General features: G+C 45.5%; 1 protein-coding gene across 2 annotated transcripts in view; it reads right to left on the bottom strand.

The window, feature by feature from the left end:
* si:dkey-237i9.1 (SEC14-like protein 1) overlaps window positions 1-12,137 on the bottom strand; it is a 35,081-nt gene extending 22,944 nt beyond the window's left edge. For both annotated transcript variants that reach the window (XM_008279804.1, XM_008279805.1), the window contains exons 1-2: window positions 11,790-12,137; window positions 10,369-10,458 (exon numbers count right to left, since the gene is read on the bottom strand). In XM_008279804.1, the coding sequence (XP_008278026.1) occupies window positions 10,369-10,431 (63 nt within the window). In that variant the 5' untranslated portion in view covers window positions 10,432-10,458; window positions 11,790-12,137. The remainder of the gene's footprint in view (window positions 1-10,368; window positions 10,459-11,789) is intronic.
* Window positions 12,138-16,225: the final 4,088 nt, after the last annotated feature.

The following is a 16,225-nucleotide window of genomic DNA, read 5'->3' as shown; positions in this document are numbered from 1 at the left end:
CAAAGCGGCGGATGTCTGGCGGACAATCGAGGTCACAAGATCATTTGGGAAGACGTACAGATTAGCGATCCACTGTTGGTTATTACTGGGCATTAGCACGATGCAGGCACTGCCAAATGACAGATAATGTCACGTTCATTCGTCAGGCAAGTTGCTGCTGACACACAACTCCCTGCTGACGTAACAGCCCTGACACACACACACACACCCACACACACTTCACCGGCATCTGTTTACATACTTTGAGGTAAATGGGTGAGGTATAGGGAGAGGAAAATTCCTCCTGGTTTTGTTTCGGAGAGCAAAGCTATAAACTCAAAGTAGGTCATTAACAAGGACAGGGAAGAGAGGGAGGAAGGCTACGGAGGAGGCAGTGAGAAAATTCTTTTTGACTGACTTAAATGCATAGAAAGTGCAGGAAAGCGTACAGCAGGGATGAATTTAACTTGCTTCACACACGATCATTAGCAAGTTACAGCTCAGGGTACCAGCGCTCATCAGGAGCCGGGAGCGAGACGAGGGAACAGAGAAATCCTAGTTCCCTCTCCAGACATTTCACAGATCTGATTCCTGAAGTTTCTCTGAAAACATTCAGGTAATCTGATCACCAAATCTCCTGCAGTTTTTTCTCCTTGTACACTCAGTTCCAGAGCTTCAGCTTGTGCTTTGCTGAGTAGGGATGCAAATTCTGAAGGTTTTAAAAGCCGTATTTAAAACACTGGCGCGGGCTATTTTCATAGAAAAGCCAAAGGAAATCATGTATTTAAATAAAAAACGAACACAAGCGATACATGTGAACCTTAGATTTGAGAAAATGCTTCTGTTAAAGGTTCTAATCGCGTCTGACTGTTGTTATATAAGAAACTAGATTCTAAAGAGGGAAACGTGATTCTGTGTAACCTGAACCCGGCTAGTTTTTGAGGGCGCGATTCAGTGCGGCCAGTTAGGGTTTTCAATAAGACTGGTTTACCTGTGACTCATGTTACCTTGTGAATGAATATGTACAGACTGAGCGTTTGAATAGGGAGCAGCTGAGCAGGTGAAACAACGCCTGGGAAAATTCCCTGTGATGGACGAGGAGCTTCCATGTACCTTCTCCTCGCGACCGGGTCGACCAGTTCAACAGCTTTTAGCCCTTAGAGGCTCCGGGGATGCTGCACCGCCGTGTTTGCTATGTAAGAGACTTACGTTGAGCTACGAGCAGAGAGAGAAACGAAGATGTAGGGAAAGGTTCATCGAGGCAAATCAAGATGAAGATAAAGATGATTTTTTCCTCCTGAAAAGCCTCTGAGCATAGGTGTAGACCTGATGACGGGTAGGAGAGAGAACAAGCTCCTGATTGAAAAGATATAACAATAGAGGCTTTGGTCTCGGCGAGCCATAACACCCACTTCTCTCCTTCCAGTGATCTCACTGATACAGTGTGCATTGTAATGGCAGAACTGCCTGGAACTACCAACCGGGAGGGAGGAAGGGGAAAATCTGCCAAGTGCGCAGACCTTGCATAGACGTGGGGGTCCTAAATATTTCGAGCAATATGCTAAAATGTAGTGCAAAGTTGTGCACGCATGGTCGGATACGTGCGCGCACTGGGGAGCAGAAAGCAGCAGGACGGCCATCTGTCGGCTATCAAAAAGACATCCCAGTAAGAACAAGAAACGCTGGGCTGTGTGCGTTTCTGCTGCTGTAAGGCTTACTGAGACATAATTCTGTCAAAGCTTTCACTCTGTCAGCTCGTTATAAACAACAAAAAACTGCTGAAACGATGATGTTCCCAAATGGTGAAATGAACAAACTCATGAGGGCTCATTTAGGTGGGATTCAACAGCATTTCATCAAATCCTAATCAAATCCGTTTGTGATGAATGACCTCTTTAAGGTTTTGCAGCGTGACAAGTTGGGTTGTGTTTGATGGCATCTACAAATCTAAGCAGGTTTTTCCCACTTTTAATGTTTCTACATCGGATTAATGTGCAAAGAAAAAAACTGTTTTAAAAGCACTACAGTGCATCACAACGCAGTCAAATTATGCAGCCTGCTTCACCACCGTAAGCTGAGCCAGACCGGTGCATGGAGGTTTATGAGAATTCCTCGTGGACAAAAGGGTTACAGGAAACTGGGGCATTATTAATATCCAGCTTTACAGTAAGGGAAAGAGAGCTGCTGGCAAAGCATTTCCACTCCTGCCATTTCTCATTCTGCCACCGCTGCTACAAGAATCAGCTATCGAGTTACGGAAAGGCACCTCTCATCGGTGACGCTTCTGGAGCATTTAGAGTCGAAACAGTGGATTCAGAGAAAGCTTAGGGGATGACAAAACATTTAACATATGCAAGGCCCGAGTGGGGAGAAAGAGCTTTAAGCAGCCCACACGTATTATTAGAAACACACAGCACACTGTCACAGCATACTGTATACAGTCTACTAACGTCACGTAGCTGCCGCATAGATCTGAGTCACTGTTCGTTGCCACTCTGCAGGATGATTGCAGTGTAAAAAGCGCTAAAGGGTCATTGTGTAAGAGTATGTGTGTGCACATTCATCAGTGTCTCGCGGAGGGAAGCAGCGAGGGGGAGGGGCGCCGCTGGAGCAGCAGCATCTCGACCTTGCAGCAAGGAAAAGGGGGTGAATGAGCGTCCCGGTGATCGGTGAATGAAATCGGCTCCAGAACATTCTGATAGGCCCGCCGGGGTCACGTGGCGGCAGCTGCACGGTCCCTCTGCTAATGCCGCTTGAAGCAGCACGCCAGATGATAAGCTCCCCTCCCCAGCGCAGCCCATTACTCTTCATAGTTTTTGGCAAACGTCATCTGGCCGAGTAAGTGAATTAGACGCTGCAGGCAGAGCTCTGACGGACTTGTTCAGAGGACTGGACGGAAACTCTGTGAATCAGAGCGGACAGGTGCAAGGCTGGGAACAGCTAATGATAAAAGTGTCCCTAAATAAGCAAACACTTGAATGGAGCGGGCGTGCTGGATTTCCTTCTTGATATTCCAGCTCCCTAGAGGAGCTCTGTCTGAATAACGAGCATGAATGAAGCGTGATCAGGTTTCGTTCCTCTCTCTCTCAATGGAAACGTGCAACCACAAAGACGAGCTGCGTGAATTCATAAAACGACCCAATTCCTCCGTCAAAGCGGGTCTGACACGAAGGAGAGTCTCTGCTTGTGTAAGCAAACGCTGCTAGACGTGAAACCGTAAAGTGGCACGAGATACAGACGAGCCAAAAGCTCAGAGGCGGATTAAAACAATAGAGCAAAGCCCAGGATTGCTTCTGCACCAGAGAATTGGGCTGCAAAAGCCTTAACCAGACCTGGCCGTAAGTGGGTCAGGACATGGTGGGACAGGACGTCACCCTGCGCTGAGCTGGGCCAGACAGAAGGAAGGGGGACAGCGGGATGAGCCAAGTTTAGAAACACACAAAACGTTGTGTTGGCGAGCCGGCGTCGGGGAAAACGTGCCGAGGACGACCCACATATTAGAGGAGGAACAAGGAGCTCAACGTGACAAAACGAGCAGATTTCACAGGATTCTAGTTCCAGAGTGCAACCAGAATAATAAATACATTTAAGTCAGTACTGTTGTTTCGAACAGCTGGAGCTAATTAACCCAAAGACAAGCGTGACTCTGACATGCATCAGCAGGACAACATGTACACCTCAGAATGAAATGTTCTGACTTCTGCTTCACACGACAGAAGCTGTAAATATTTCCTGCAGTCGGGGATGATTTACCGCGATAGCTTATCTCGCGGGCCTCTTTGGCAGATGTTACATGAACTAGTTTTTGAGAACGGCCCCAGAGACGTGGCAACAAAGCGGAGGTAGAAAAAAGGGAGAACAAAGCGGAGGGCAGGGCGCGCTTTGGATGGGAATCAAATGCAGAGCTGTTAATACAAATGGCAGCGAGGCAGAGGACAATAGTTCAAAGATGAGGTCTCCCGTCAGCTATCACAGGTGTCCACGAGGCGAGGACTCGTCTGATTAGGCTGATCAAATGTTAAATGTGCCGCTCCTGTTGCACTCAGCTTGTGCATAATCAGTACGGTGAGAGGATACCGAACCGGGCTGGACAATCAAACAACACCTTTAGTCATACATCAAGGCCCTCATTAACCCTCTGAGCTTTTACAGGCATCATATTCATAAAAATAGCACAAAAAAACAAAAACAGGAGCCTCGTCGTCAGTTTTTCAGGAAAAACAACCAAATTTAAGCTTAAAAATCGGGATGCGTCATCAAAATCAATTTACTCTGGTTTAAAAATAAACCCGCCGCAGTAACTAGAGTCGGTAAACAAATACATATTTCTGTGCTGCTCTGTGCAACCGTAAAGCCATCAGTGACTCAGCTGTGACCACCGCTTACGTAACCAGAACTCTGGGACTTTTTGGCTGAACTGCAGGATGTATTTACACAACTCACAGAGTAAAACTACGGAAACAAATGAGAAATGCAAGTGCAAACGCATCAGTGGTGTGTAGGGCCACCGTTTGTCTCCAGTGTCAGCAACAAACATGGCCGCTTGGAAAAATACTGTCGATTTAACGGTGTTCAGGTTTCTGATTTTTATGATTTATGGCATTAGAGCTTTTTTTTAATCCTCTCTCCTTCTACTCATGGTTTGTTCTGCATCCATAGAGGTGCAGAACTTTGCCGAAAGTGAGCAAAAACGTGACGGGGCGAAGAAATAAACGCCCAGATTCTGCACTGGGTTCTACGGGCCGATGAGGTGAACAACAGGTTCCGGTCCACATTTGCATCATGTGCAAGCATAAAATGCCTGAGAAGAAAGTGTGAGCAGTGCACACTTTCACCCTCCAGTTTGACTCCAGTTAAACGAGCTGCGAGGCCCCCACAGAAGGGCAAACACAGCCGTCCAGAGAAGCTCAAGTCTGGCCGCTGTCGCCCAGAGGCTACTGCGTTTGCATGCAAAGCTTAGCCTAATCAGTAGCTAACACAGTCTGGGTCAGTCTCCCTTTCATCCTCCTGTCTGTCTTTTCTTGTGGCATTTCCGTTCAGACCTACAAGTTATATTTACTACTGCTCCATTTACTGCCCCAGAGGTAATCACGCCTCTACGCATAAAACAGCCTCTTTACCTACACTTGCTGAATACAAATGATCGGCGCTAGCACGTTAGTTCGTTCAAAACGAGCGGGAAAATACACGTTTATTCCCTGGTTTGGTCTGTATGGGTGCATTTTTATATAGTTCACTCAATGAAGCTGTATTAAGGTTTGAAGTTTTGCATATGTGCTTTATAAGCTTATAAATGAGGGCATGGTTATTGATGCTACACGAGGAGTCCAGAAATGGTAAGATGGCGACACCACCCTGAGCTTCAAACCCTTTCTGTCCAGGAAACCCATGGATGAAACAAAACTTCTGCCAAATTGAGCTGTTTTCTACCATTGGCACATTTCTGGTTGTCCTTTCAATCCAGTTTGTTGTTGAAACCGTCTGCTGCCGTGAACGTGTTCAGTATGTTGCTCTGGCTTTTGTAGCGTCGCCCTACCAAGCGGGGTTTTTAGTTTCTAAGAAGGAAACGTCCCCCGTCGCTGATGGTGTCAACAATTCCAGCAGGCATTACACCGACACGGCACATCCTGTTCCTCACCCTGCAGAAACTCTGCTGGGACGGGGCAGGACCGGAGCTCTTTGTCCTCGTGGATTAGCTCCAGCTCCATACGTTTCCATGGAGCGCGGTCGGCCTCGACTCGCCTAATGCCCTCTCTGTAGCATGAACCTGAGAGTTGAGGGACTTCAGGGATAGTCGTCGTCTTTTAAACTCAACAGCGGGGTCGTGATAGTGATTTACTATCCCAGTCAGTTGTTTTTTTATTCCTCTGGTGGCTACTGAAGTCATTCTTCATCTGTGGATGTGCTCTAGAAACAACCGTCCCTGCAGGCCTGAAACAACAGCGAGGGGGTATTGTGTTGTGCTTTTGACATTCCACTGTGACTCCCCGAGGACCGACTAGAGGCTCTGAGGCTGGACCGCTGCGATAATGGCAGCAACAGCGTCGACTGCACTTCCTGTTATTGAGATGCGGCAGCAGAGACAAGATGCTGCTTCTTTTTTTTCTCTCTTTTTTTTTTTTTTTAAAGAAAAGAGACCAACTTTGCGGGGCGATAAGAAAGTTATCAAGGTCGATGCTAATGCACTTTGATGTTTGTGTGCTTTCGGGCAGCTCAAACAAACCCAGTCAGCTGCTGCTGCTGCTGCACGGCCGCCGATAGCTTTCTGACAGATGAGAGTGTCGACGGCTTAGTTGACTTAAACTACAACGGAAGTTCAGCGTTTCCTATTAGAGCACACACTGACAGCGATGTGGTGTGCGTTACACTCTGCTGCTCTTTTAATCTGGCGTGTACTGGCCTCTCAAGTTGCATGTAGTCCTCAGCATCGTAAATCACTTGGCAGGACATCACAGCAGAACCTCTAATTACACGTCAAGTCTATTTGAACTGTCCTTAATCACTGTCGCAACCTAAAAGTGCTTCACATCGCCCACAAACCGAATGAAAACGCAGGAACGACACCCGAAAATGCACAACATTCCTTTGTATTGATGTAAGTGGATTTATAATTTAGCAATCAGTAACTCTAAAATAAAACTGATGACCTTCAGCGATACACAGCCAGGTTGGTGGTTTTTTCTAGAGCAGGTAAGTCGTAACTGTTGCAGGAAAAAACAAACACACACACACAGATGTGAGACGAGTGCTAAAAAGCTGTCGACACTCGGAGCACTGAGAATAGCACGTTCAAGAGGGGGAGTAACCGCTGCAGAACAAAAACAGCTGAAGGGCATCTCGGATCCAAACCTGACTTATGCAACAGCACATCCAAAGCCACGGCAGCGCTCGCCAGAGGTTGAAAAAAAACTTTGATAGCACCTGTCAGCGAGCCGAGGGAAGAGCGGCTGTATTTCATCCAGACTAGAGGAATGCATTTAAAGGCTTTACGGGAGGAATGTAGAGCCTCGGTTCTGAGCCTCAAACGAGTAAACTGGTGTTCCGAAGAGCCGACAGTATCCAAACAACAGAGTCAAGTGGAGAGAGAACACCGAATTCCTCAAAGCTAAATGTCAAATATAATCCCCCCGCAGACCAAAGGGAGAAGCCGTTACTGGCAAATATTTCAGAAGCCTCCGACAGAAATGGAGGGAGACATAAGAAGGCTGAGCTAAGCTAGAACCCGACACAGTACTGCTCATACGATTTGGAAATGCCCGGCACAATGCTAATACAGCCTGCCTAATCTGCAAAATTTATACACACATGCTGAAAAATTAAAGCACTCCCAATATGAAGAAGCTGATTCCTGTCAGCACAGAATTCAGCGTTGATGCTTCGTGATGGTTTCCCACAAACTCAGGATGTTTCTGTGCTGCTTTGCTGCAGCGGTGACAGGCCGGCTACAGAGGAAGTGAGAGGGGAGAGGTTTCACTGGGTTTTCAATAAAAACGAGTCGGCAAGTGTTGTGACGCACCATTAAGTCTGCTCTGCAGTGTCTGCAAAAATACTCACTGCAGAGGAAAAGAAGGGGGAAGAATCCAAATGCACCAAATGTACATTTTGTCCACTCACTAACTCCCAGCCTCCTTCCACATCCTGACCAGTACCCGAGGCAACATCCAGGGACAGGTGCTGTATTCAAACTGCAAGAGCTGCACATTGTGACACAGGTGAAACGTGTCACATCATCCTGTTGCAAACGAACCGCTGTGGTGCTGCAGAGATGCTCCGGCCTAGAAATCAGATTCTCTAGATTAAAGCGAGCATATTTGTTTGGTATGCACTGAAGCAAAGATGACGTGATCGTTTCTGTATTTGTTTTTCAGTGGAAAAGGGACACAGAGCACAAACAAACGTGACTCATATTGCAATATCTGTCAAACAAATACTGCATATTGTTCAGCTCTTAAACCTTTTAGCTCATTTCAGATTTTTTTCTCCATCTAACTTTAACCATCCAACTTATCTGCTGCTGCCCTACTTTAGAAACACCAGGGTTACTCCATTAGTTTTCCAAAAGTAAGCCTGTCCCATCCAGGAACAGCCCACGAGGTGGGTCATCTCCAGCTTACAGATCGAGCACTTCTGCTTTGCTCTTACTACAGTTGCCCCCCTTCGGCTGCATGTGCAGACCCAGGTGTAGGTACCAGCCCTCTATTTATAGTCACCTATTTGCCCGATACTCAATCTGGCCTGTGCTAAGGAGATTTAGTCTTCCTGCATTCTCCTCCTCGCCGGTGTAGAAAGCTGATTTCCATTTAAAGAAAACAGCACATGTCTGGAACGCCGTGTACTAAAGCAACACATGACGGACTGCTGAGGGGAAGTAACGCCACCAGCTAACTTGCAGGAGATCGGCAGTCGTTTAAATAAATCAAGCAGGGACATGTGCACGCTGCTGAAGTGATCTTTTACTAGTTAAACTGGCTGAAATTGACAGTTGTGTAATCGAGGCTGCAGGCGTGGACTCATTTATTATACAGCAGCTGAGGTCAAAGCACCGCCGAGTTCACGTCAAGCGTGTCTCTGATTCTGTTCTCCACCGTCGGTTTTCAAGAATAAAGATCGATCTGACTTTAATGATCGAGAGGTCGGGTTTGAGAGCATTTATAAATCTGTGCTATCATTGTTCTCCAGAGTTGTCATTACACTGCAGAGGCTCCATCAGTTAGAGTTTCTCATTTGCCAGCGAACCTTCTCTAATGTCCGACAATCTCCTGTCCTACAACGATCTGACCGGCTGCCAACCAAGACACTGACGAGGGGAAATGAACAGAACATTCACAGAGAGACGTGGCACTGGGAACGCTGCTGAAGAGGCCAAAAAGCACCAAAACGTAAAACCCAGTGTGTGCACTCAAGCTCGAGAGCGAAACACAACATGCAGCAAAGCCGTCGCCGGCTAAAAGCAAAGCGGGGCGCTGAATTTTTAACGCTGCAAATGGACGAGCAACGGCGAGTCTGCAGTGGGACTTGTGTTTGACACAACAGCACAGCCACGGTGTGTATTCAGATGACGAGTGTGCAAAGCGACGGGAGCACACCACGTGAATGGACAGACATTACAACCTCAGGATGAAAAGAAGCAAGACGGAGAGGCAGCGTGACAAAGGAAGGTGTGATGTGTGTCCAACGTGAACAACGTTGTAACGTTTAGGCTGCTGTCGGTGTGTTCACAGCAGGGCTGCACAGTGTGTCACTTCTGCATCGACACTGCAATGTGCGCAACACTCACAACGCAGGACGCACGATGTGAAGAAAGGCAGCTAAACTCTAACACATTACACAACAGCTTGTTTTGCTGCTTGACGGAAGAAAGAAGAAAAAAAAACTTGCACAGCTCTCATTTTCCCTGAATGAGCTTCAAGAGAAGTCTGTCAGACAGAACAGCACTTTCTCAGATTTAGGCGTTCTTGGAAACACATTTTTGATTTTATGTAAAAGACATCGAGTTGGTTAACACGCAGGCCTCAAGATATCAGCAGAAACACTGAAAAGAATCGCAACTGCAGTTGTATGAACTTCTTCAGAGAGTCTGAGTTTGACCAAAAACAGCTACGCTTTGAGTACAAAACCAAATCCAACTGCCATTCAAAGCAAAAAGAAGAAAGTTTTTGGCTGCCTTTGCGAGTGTTAAACGATTTGAGAACGGCTCAGGGCAGAGTGGAATCACTGGAATCACTTCTCACCTTATAAAAGACATAATACCGTTTAACACCGTGAACAAAAAGGGGTTTAAAGACATGATCCAGTCGCTGGACTAGATTTATGTAACATGATGGCACGCCTGTTTTTTAGGATGGCCATCCCAGAGCTCAGCAGCGGAGCATCATGCAGCTACTGTGGACTTCAGCCGAGTCTCACCGTCCATTTTGTTAATGAGAACTAACTGAAGTCGCTGTTTGCATTTTTCTGGCTGATTATAAAAGAGAGAACATCCCAACAGGGCTGAGAGAAGCTGCTTGGAGCCTCACAGCAACAGAAAACACAGTGAACAGAACCGAACCAGTGGACCAGGCTGCATCCTGGCTTCTCCTCTTTTTGCAATACATATCTGAATATCTCAATGTCAGCGTTTTCCAGTATCGTGCAGAACCCGTTCACACTTCCAGTACCTCGTAAGATTCTGCTTCCAGTCTGTTTACATGATAGAGACATTAGCTGATGTAGGAACATGAAGTTCAGAGAACGCATTCCTAATTCATGAGCAAATCACATGCGAGCTACTGAAGTCTGTGACTACCTTCTGAGGTGACCTTTTGAAGCGCCCACCCGCCAGCATTGCATAACTCTGCATCTATGGAGAGCAATATGCATGCTTACAGACGGACAGGTAAAGACACTTACCGCCATGACCAGCTCAAAGGGATGCTTGTACACCCGCACGGGCGACTGGTACTTCTGCACCATGATGGGGATTACAGTAACACCAACAACCTGAGCAAACCAAAGCAGAAAAGGGAAAAGAATAAGCAACGATCACAGGCATTTGTGAAAGACAGCTGAGGTGTTGGGCTGCATCTGATTCACTCTTGGCATCATCACAGAAACCGTTGGCCAAAAGTACAGCAGCGAAGCTTCATCTGGCACCACGACAGGAGATGGCTGTGCAGTTAAGTAAAGGTGTGTTTAAGCCGGCTGCTGGGATGATGCCAGGTGTGTGTGTGTGTGTGTTTTTGTGGTATGCAGCCATAAGAAACTGAGCACAGCGATGGGCTGCGGGTGGGAAGTCTCCTGAGCCGTGACCGGAGACCTCACCGATCAATGGATGCAGCATTTCCCGCTCATTTATCAACACCGCTGCAATGGTCTGGTTCGTCGCAAACTACTGGGGATAGAACTACGAGAACCTCAGCTGCAGTCTCTGCAGAGGCTGGGGGGTCACAGCTACACATGACTTTACGTAACCATAGAAAGGCAGGTACTGTTTGTTCTTTACACTGCAAACAGCACCAGGAGCCACAGAGCACAGCATTAATACACATACCTGCAAATGGAGTCGCTGTTAAAACACATGCATGTTGTTGGATAAACCAAACAAGATGTGGTGCATGAGAGCAATGTGTGTGTGTGTGTGTGTGTGTGTGTGTGGGGGTGTGTGTGTCTCTGCCCAGCGTGTTATTACAGGTCTGTAACTCCTGCTGTGCTGTGATGGGAACATGTCTGCAAGCAAGGGTGTGAGCTAACGTCCCAGCACTACTTACAGAGGGATCAGGGAAGGCAGACTAATAATAACCGGGCCGGGACACACGGAACACAAACAGGTCGCTACGGAATCCGTCTGTGCACAACACACAGCTACTGCCACCATATTTACCGTCATGCTTCAGGACCGCTCGGCAACTTGAGAGACACGTCAAAACAACACCATTACTTCAAGTGTATGTCAATTAGGAGACTTAATTAACACATTTTCACTGACTGAGAGGGACCAGGACGTTCAGCACTGTGTTTAATTACGTGTAGTTTTATGTACACGTCTCATGGTTTCAGTTAGCTTCGTGCTTTTGATCCGCTTTACTCTCGTTTGTTTTGGTTTTACTTTACAGTGACGTTTAAAAGTCTAAACAAAACCTAAATAATAATAATAATAATAATAACATCAAAATAAAGAATTAAAGTCAATACAACCTGCCAGCGCCACAGTAACTACGGTTTGCCACGCCGACCGGTTAGCTAACATTAATTAAACAACAACAACAACACTGCGGGCTGATTTGAGATTAGCCCGTAAGCTAGCGCTAACTTCACAACCCGCTGATGCTCACCGGTGATTCAGGGAACTAGAAGTAATTCGGTTTCAGTCGTCGTTTCTTCTCAAGGTGCTCTCCGGGCGAACTCTTTCCATTCCCCCTTCCTCGGCTCTGGGCTCACTTCGCCGGGTCCAGCGGCTAACGGCGGGTTAGCTTTGTTGTGCTAGCTGGCCATGTAGCCGGAGCTAACAGGCTAACAGGCTAACGGCGGCAGCAGTCTCTCCTCTCGGCCGGACGTTAAAGGAGATCAGCGCCGCTAAATATCCCCAAAGAGTCCCGCCGGTAAATCTTGCCTTTAAGTGGATGAAGCGTCGACACCGGAGGACAGCTCGCCTCTCCCGGTGCTCTCCTCTCCGCCTCTCTCTGTCATGCCTGTGGACGCGTCGCTCCGCCCCGTGTCGTCAGCCGGTTTTTTTCCAGCGCAGCTCCGCGTTCATAAAAACCTGCAGCTCGACGGCGAAGTCCGCTTCCGGTTCGACACCTAAGGGCCGCAGATAAGGGGAAACTTAACTGACAGCCCCTTACTCTGACTGTTTATCTGTTTTACGTCTACATTTTTATGATTTAAAGCTGTGCTAAACATTGTAGGTTAATAAATGAATGTTTTCTGAATCCTACCTTTAAGACTTTCACTGTTTTTTTTCTCATCTGAGCCACATTAGACCAGGTCCAGATCTAAAACTACTATAAATTAGTCAAGTCTGGACTAGATTGTCTTTAACCTTCCTATTACCTGCACATTTTCTGACATCTTTTTACCTTAAACCCTAAAATTATCATAATTAAAACTGTTACCCAAGTTTATAAATTGCCTTTTAAATAAAACTGACATCAGTCTCTGATTGAATGGGATCAAAATGAACCCAAATATACCAGGAGGGTTAAGACACTGAGGATTATTCACTACACAGTCATCATCATTTGTTAAACATTTATTCTACTTGTAAAAATGCTAAGAGGGGAGATTCCTGTGGTATTTTTTGCATGCGGACCACTTAGCCGGGTCAAATCTGGACTCCATGTTTTTTCCCGTCTGGACCACGCTGTCATCTAAAACAAGGACATAAATGGGTCGAACCTGGACATGATTATCTTACAGCAGCTAAAGATTCTTTAGGACATTGAAACTTCATTGTTTTTTGTGAGAATGCAAACAAGGGAACTTCCTGTGCTGTTGTCCCCCCACATAGACCACATTAGACCAGGTCCAGATACAAAGCAGTTACACTTAGATGGGTCTATTCTAGAGTCTTTAAAACACAGATGCTGGACTGTGAAACCTTTATTGTGTTGGTGAACGTGCAAGAAATAAAGATTTCACTGCTTTATTTCTCATCTAGACCACATTAGACCAGGTCCAGATCCAGAACCACTATATATATATAACTGGGTCAAATCTGGACTGGATTGTCCCTGAGAGGCTAAAAAGTCTTTAAAATGTTGTTTCTGATGTGTGAAACCTTTATTGTTGTGGTGACAATGCTAGAAATGAAACTTTACTGCTGTTTTCCACATGTAGACCACATCAGACCAGGTCCAGATCTAACACCATTCCTCTCAGATGGGTCAAATCTGGACTAGATTGTCCTAAGAGAGGCTACAAACACAGATTCTTATATGTGAAACCTTTACTATAGACTTGAAAATAAAGACTGTACTGGTTTTTATCCACTCTGTGATAGACTGGTTACCTGTCCAGGTGAGCCTAGCTTCACCCTGAGTCAGCTGGGATAGACTCCGCCCCCCATAGTGAGGATGAAGGTGTAGAGATGATGGATGGATGGTTTTTATCCCCTTTGGACCACATTAGACCAGGTCCAGAGCTAGAACCACGATACATAAATGAGTCAAATGTGGACTAGATTATCTTCCAGAGGTGGAAAACTCTCTAAACTTAATGGTTATTATTTGTAGATTCTACTTGTAATAATGATAAAATGGAGATTTTAGTGTTTTTTTCACATCTTGACCACATCAGACCAGGTCCAGATGTAAAATCCTCCATATATCTATAAACCGGTCTGATCTGGACCAGATTATTTTACCAGTTGTTTAAAAAACAGTCCTTCTGATTCATGAAACCTTCATTCTATTTGATAAAATGCTAAACTGGGGACATTTTAATGCTTTGTCACATTTCAACCACATTAGATCAGATCAGGTCCAGATCTAAAACCAGAACACGTAGTCTGGTCAACTCTGGACTAGAAAACCTCTGAGAGACACAAACTTATCACATAGTTTCTGGTTTGTGAAACTTTTATTCCATTTGTGGAAAAAAAGCTGAACTTTTTAAGATTTCTGTGCTTTTTTTTTTTTTTTTGCATCTGTACCACATTAGACCAGGTCCAGAACTAGAACCATGATCCATAAATGGGTCACATCTGGACTAGATTATCTTCCAGAGGCTGAAGATTCTTTAAACACACTTGTTATTATTTGTAAAACCTTTATTCTACTTCTGAAAACAAACAAACAAACAAAACTTTACTGGATCCATGAACGTGCAAGTAATGAGGACATCGATGCTTTTTTTCTTCTCATCTGGACCACATTAGAGCAGGTTTAGATCAAAACAGCAACGCATAAATGGAAATCATGCATAAATCTGGACTGGGTTATTTTACCTAAACCGTCTAGCCCACATTGGACCGGTCTACATACTGAGGCTCTAGTTCTGGACTTGGTCCAGTGTGGTCTACATGCCAAATAGCAGTAATGTCTCCCTTTCTTTCGCAATCAGAAAATGTGTTTTAGAGAATCTTTCACCTTGCTGTGACAATCTAGTGCAGATTTGACCAGAACTTAAGCAGGATTAAGTGGTCTGTGTGTGAAACAGTGGTTAAATCTCCAATATTTTGCATTTTTATAAATAGAATAAAGATCTCAGGAATATAAAGTGGGTTCCAAACACCACTGAAGCTTCACCCAAAACGTCTGACAAGGTTTTAAATCATCAAAATGTGGAAAAACAAAACAGAGAAACTGCTCAGCTCAGCTTTGGAAGTTTTCCTCAGTTTTCCCCTTAACGGTCGAATGTGAGGCCGACTTCACTGAGAGCCCAGTGAAGGACAAACAGCAGGGGACACTGAGCAACCAGCAAACTACAGATCAGCAGGACAGCAGCTGTCCTCACTGCCCTGACGTTTTATGTCAGAGAATATGTGATTCATTACGGTGCAGCCATGAGGGATGATCAGCAGCGTTATGAAGCCTGATGGGTCTCCTGTCAGGAATCACACTCATCACACATGTGCTGCATCTTTCCTCTCACCGGGAGCAGGAGGATATTTTACACACTGAGTTGTCGAGGAGTGTGTTTGCTTTAACCTCAGTGAGATGCCAGAGCCTTAAAATAGCTCCTGTAAGTGGAGACAGTGAGATATTTCAGACCACAGGTAATCAATCTGACGCATCGCTGACGTGTTCCGAGGTTTTCAAACAAGTCCGGATCCTTTACACAGAATGTGGACACCTGAAGCTCAACACCTGTGCTGCTGCAACACAAACGCTGTGAGGTGTGCAGCGACACGTGACTGTGTACTGATCGTTTATGGTTTTTCATTTTGACCCCACCTTCCTCCAATTAGTCCAATTAGTGCTTCAGTGCAACAGAAACCTGTTTATCTGACATGCTGATGGTCTGAATGCAACATAAAAGTAGACACTATGATCAATCATAAAGAACACCGGCCCTACAACCAGTAGATATATTAATATTTACATTTGTAATTAGTTTCATCTCCTCTCTGCTCTGTGTGAACGCTGCCTGCAGTTCTTGTCATGTCACCGGTTAGTTCAAGAACCAACAGAAAGTCCAAAATCTGATGTTTTTACAGTTTCTGATAAATGCTGTAATTTGGAGGATTTATTTCATAGACAACATCCCAGTTTAGAGGTTTATTGATACCATTACGGCATTATGGTTTTAATAAACTACATTTAAACACCAGTGTTTATGATAATCAGTGTTATTTACCGTCTGTGTTCACATCACAGGACAAACTTTGAGGAGAACCTGAACATCGGGTTCTGCAGCAGCTGCCACAGAAATGTTCTCAAATGGTTTTCATATTTATTATAATCCTTGATGGGTTGACAGCAGTTTTTCTCCTCTGTGGTGGCCACCAAGAGATGGAGCCTGGTGCAGGAAAAACCTCTGCAGTTTATTTAGGTGCTGTGGCGCCACCTAGTGGAGCAGAGGGGAATAACAATAGCAATACATGAACGAATGAATTCGTCCAAACTGTGACATTAAGCAGGCAACCGGACTTTCTGTCACTGCAGCTTAAAAAAAACACATTCAATATGTGTTTTTTTTTTTTTTAAATTAGAAATCTTTTTTAAATTATTGGATTCCTTCTCGGGGCTGCAGGTGTCTCAGTGGTTAGCACCGTGGCCTCACAGCTAGAAGGTCACCGGTTGGCGTCCCGGTGAGGACACCCGGGATC

Source organism: Stegastes partitus, unplaced genomic scaffold, assembly GCF_000690725.1.
Source record: "Stegastes partitus isolate 25-593 unplaced genomic scaffold, Stegastes_partitus-1.0.2 Scaffold170, whole genome shotgun sequence".
NCBI classification, from domain to species: domain Eukaryota; kingdom Metazoa; phylum Chordata; class Actinopteri; family Pomacentridae; genus Stegastes; species Stegastes partitus.
This window is presented reverse-complemented; position numbering and strand designations above follow the sequence as displayed.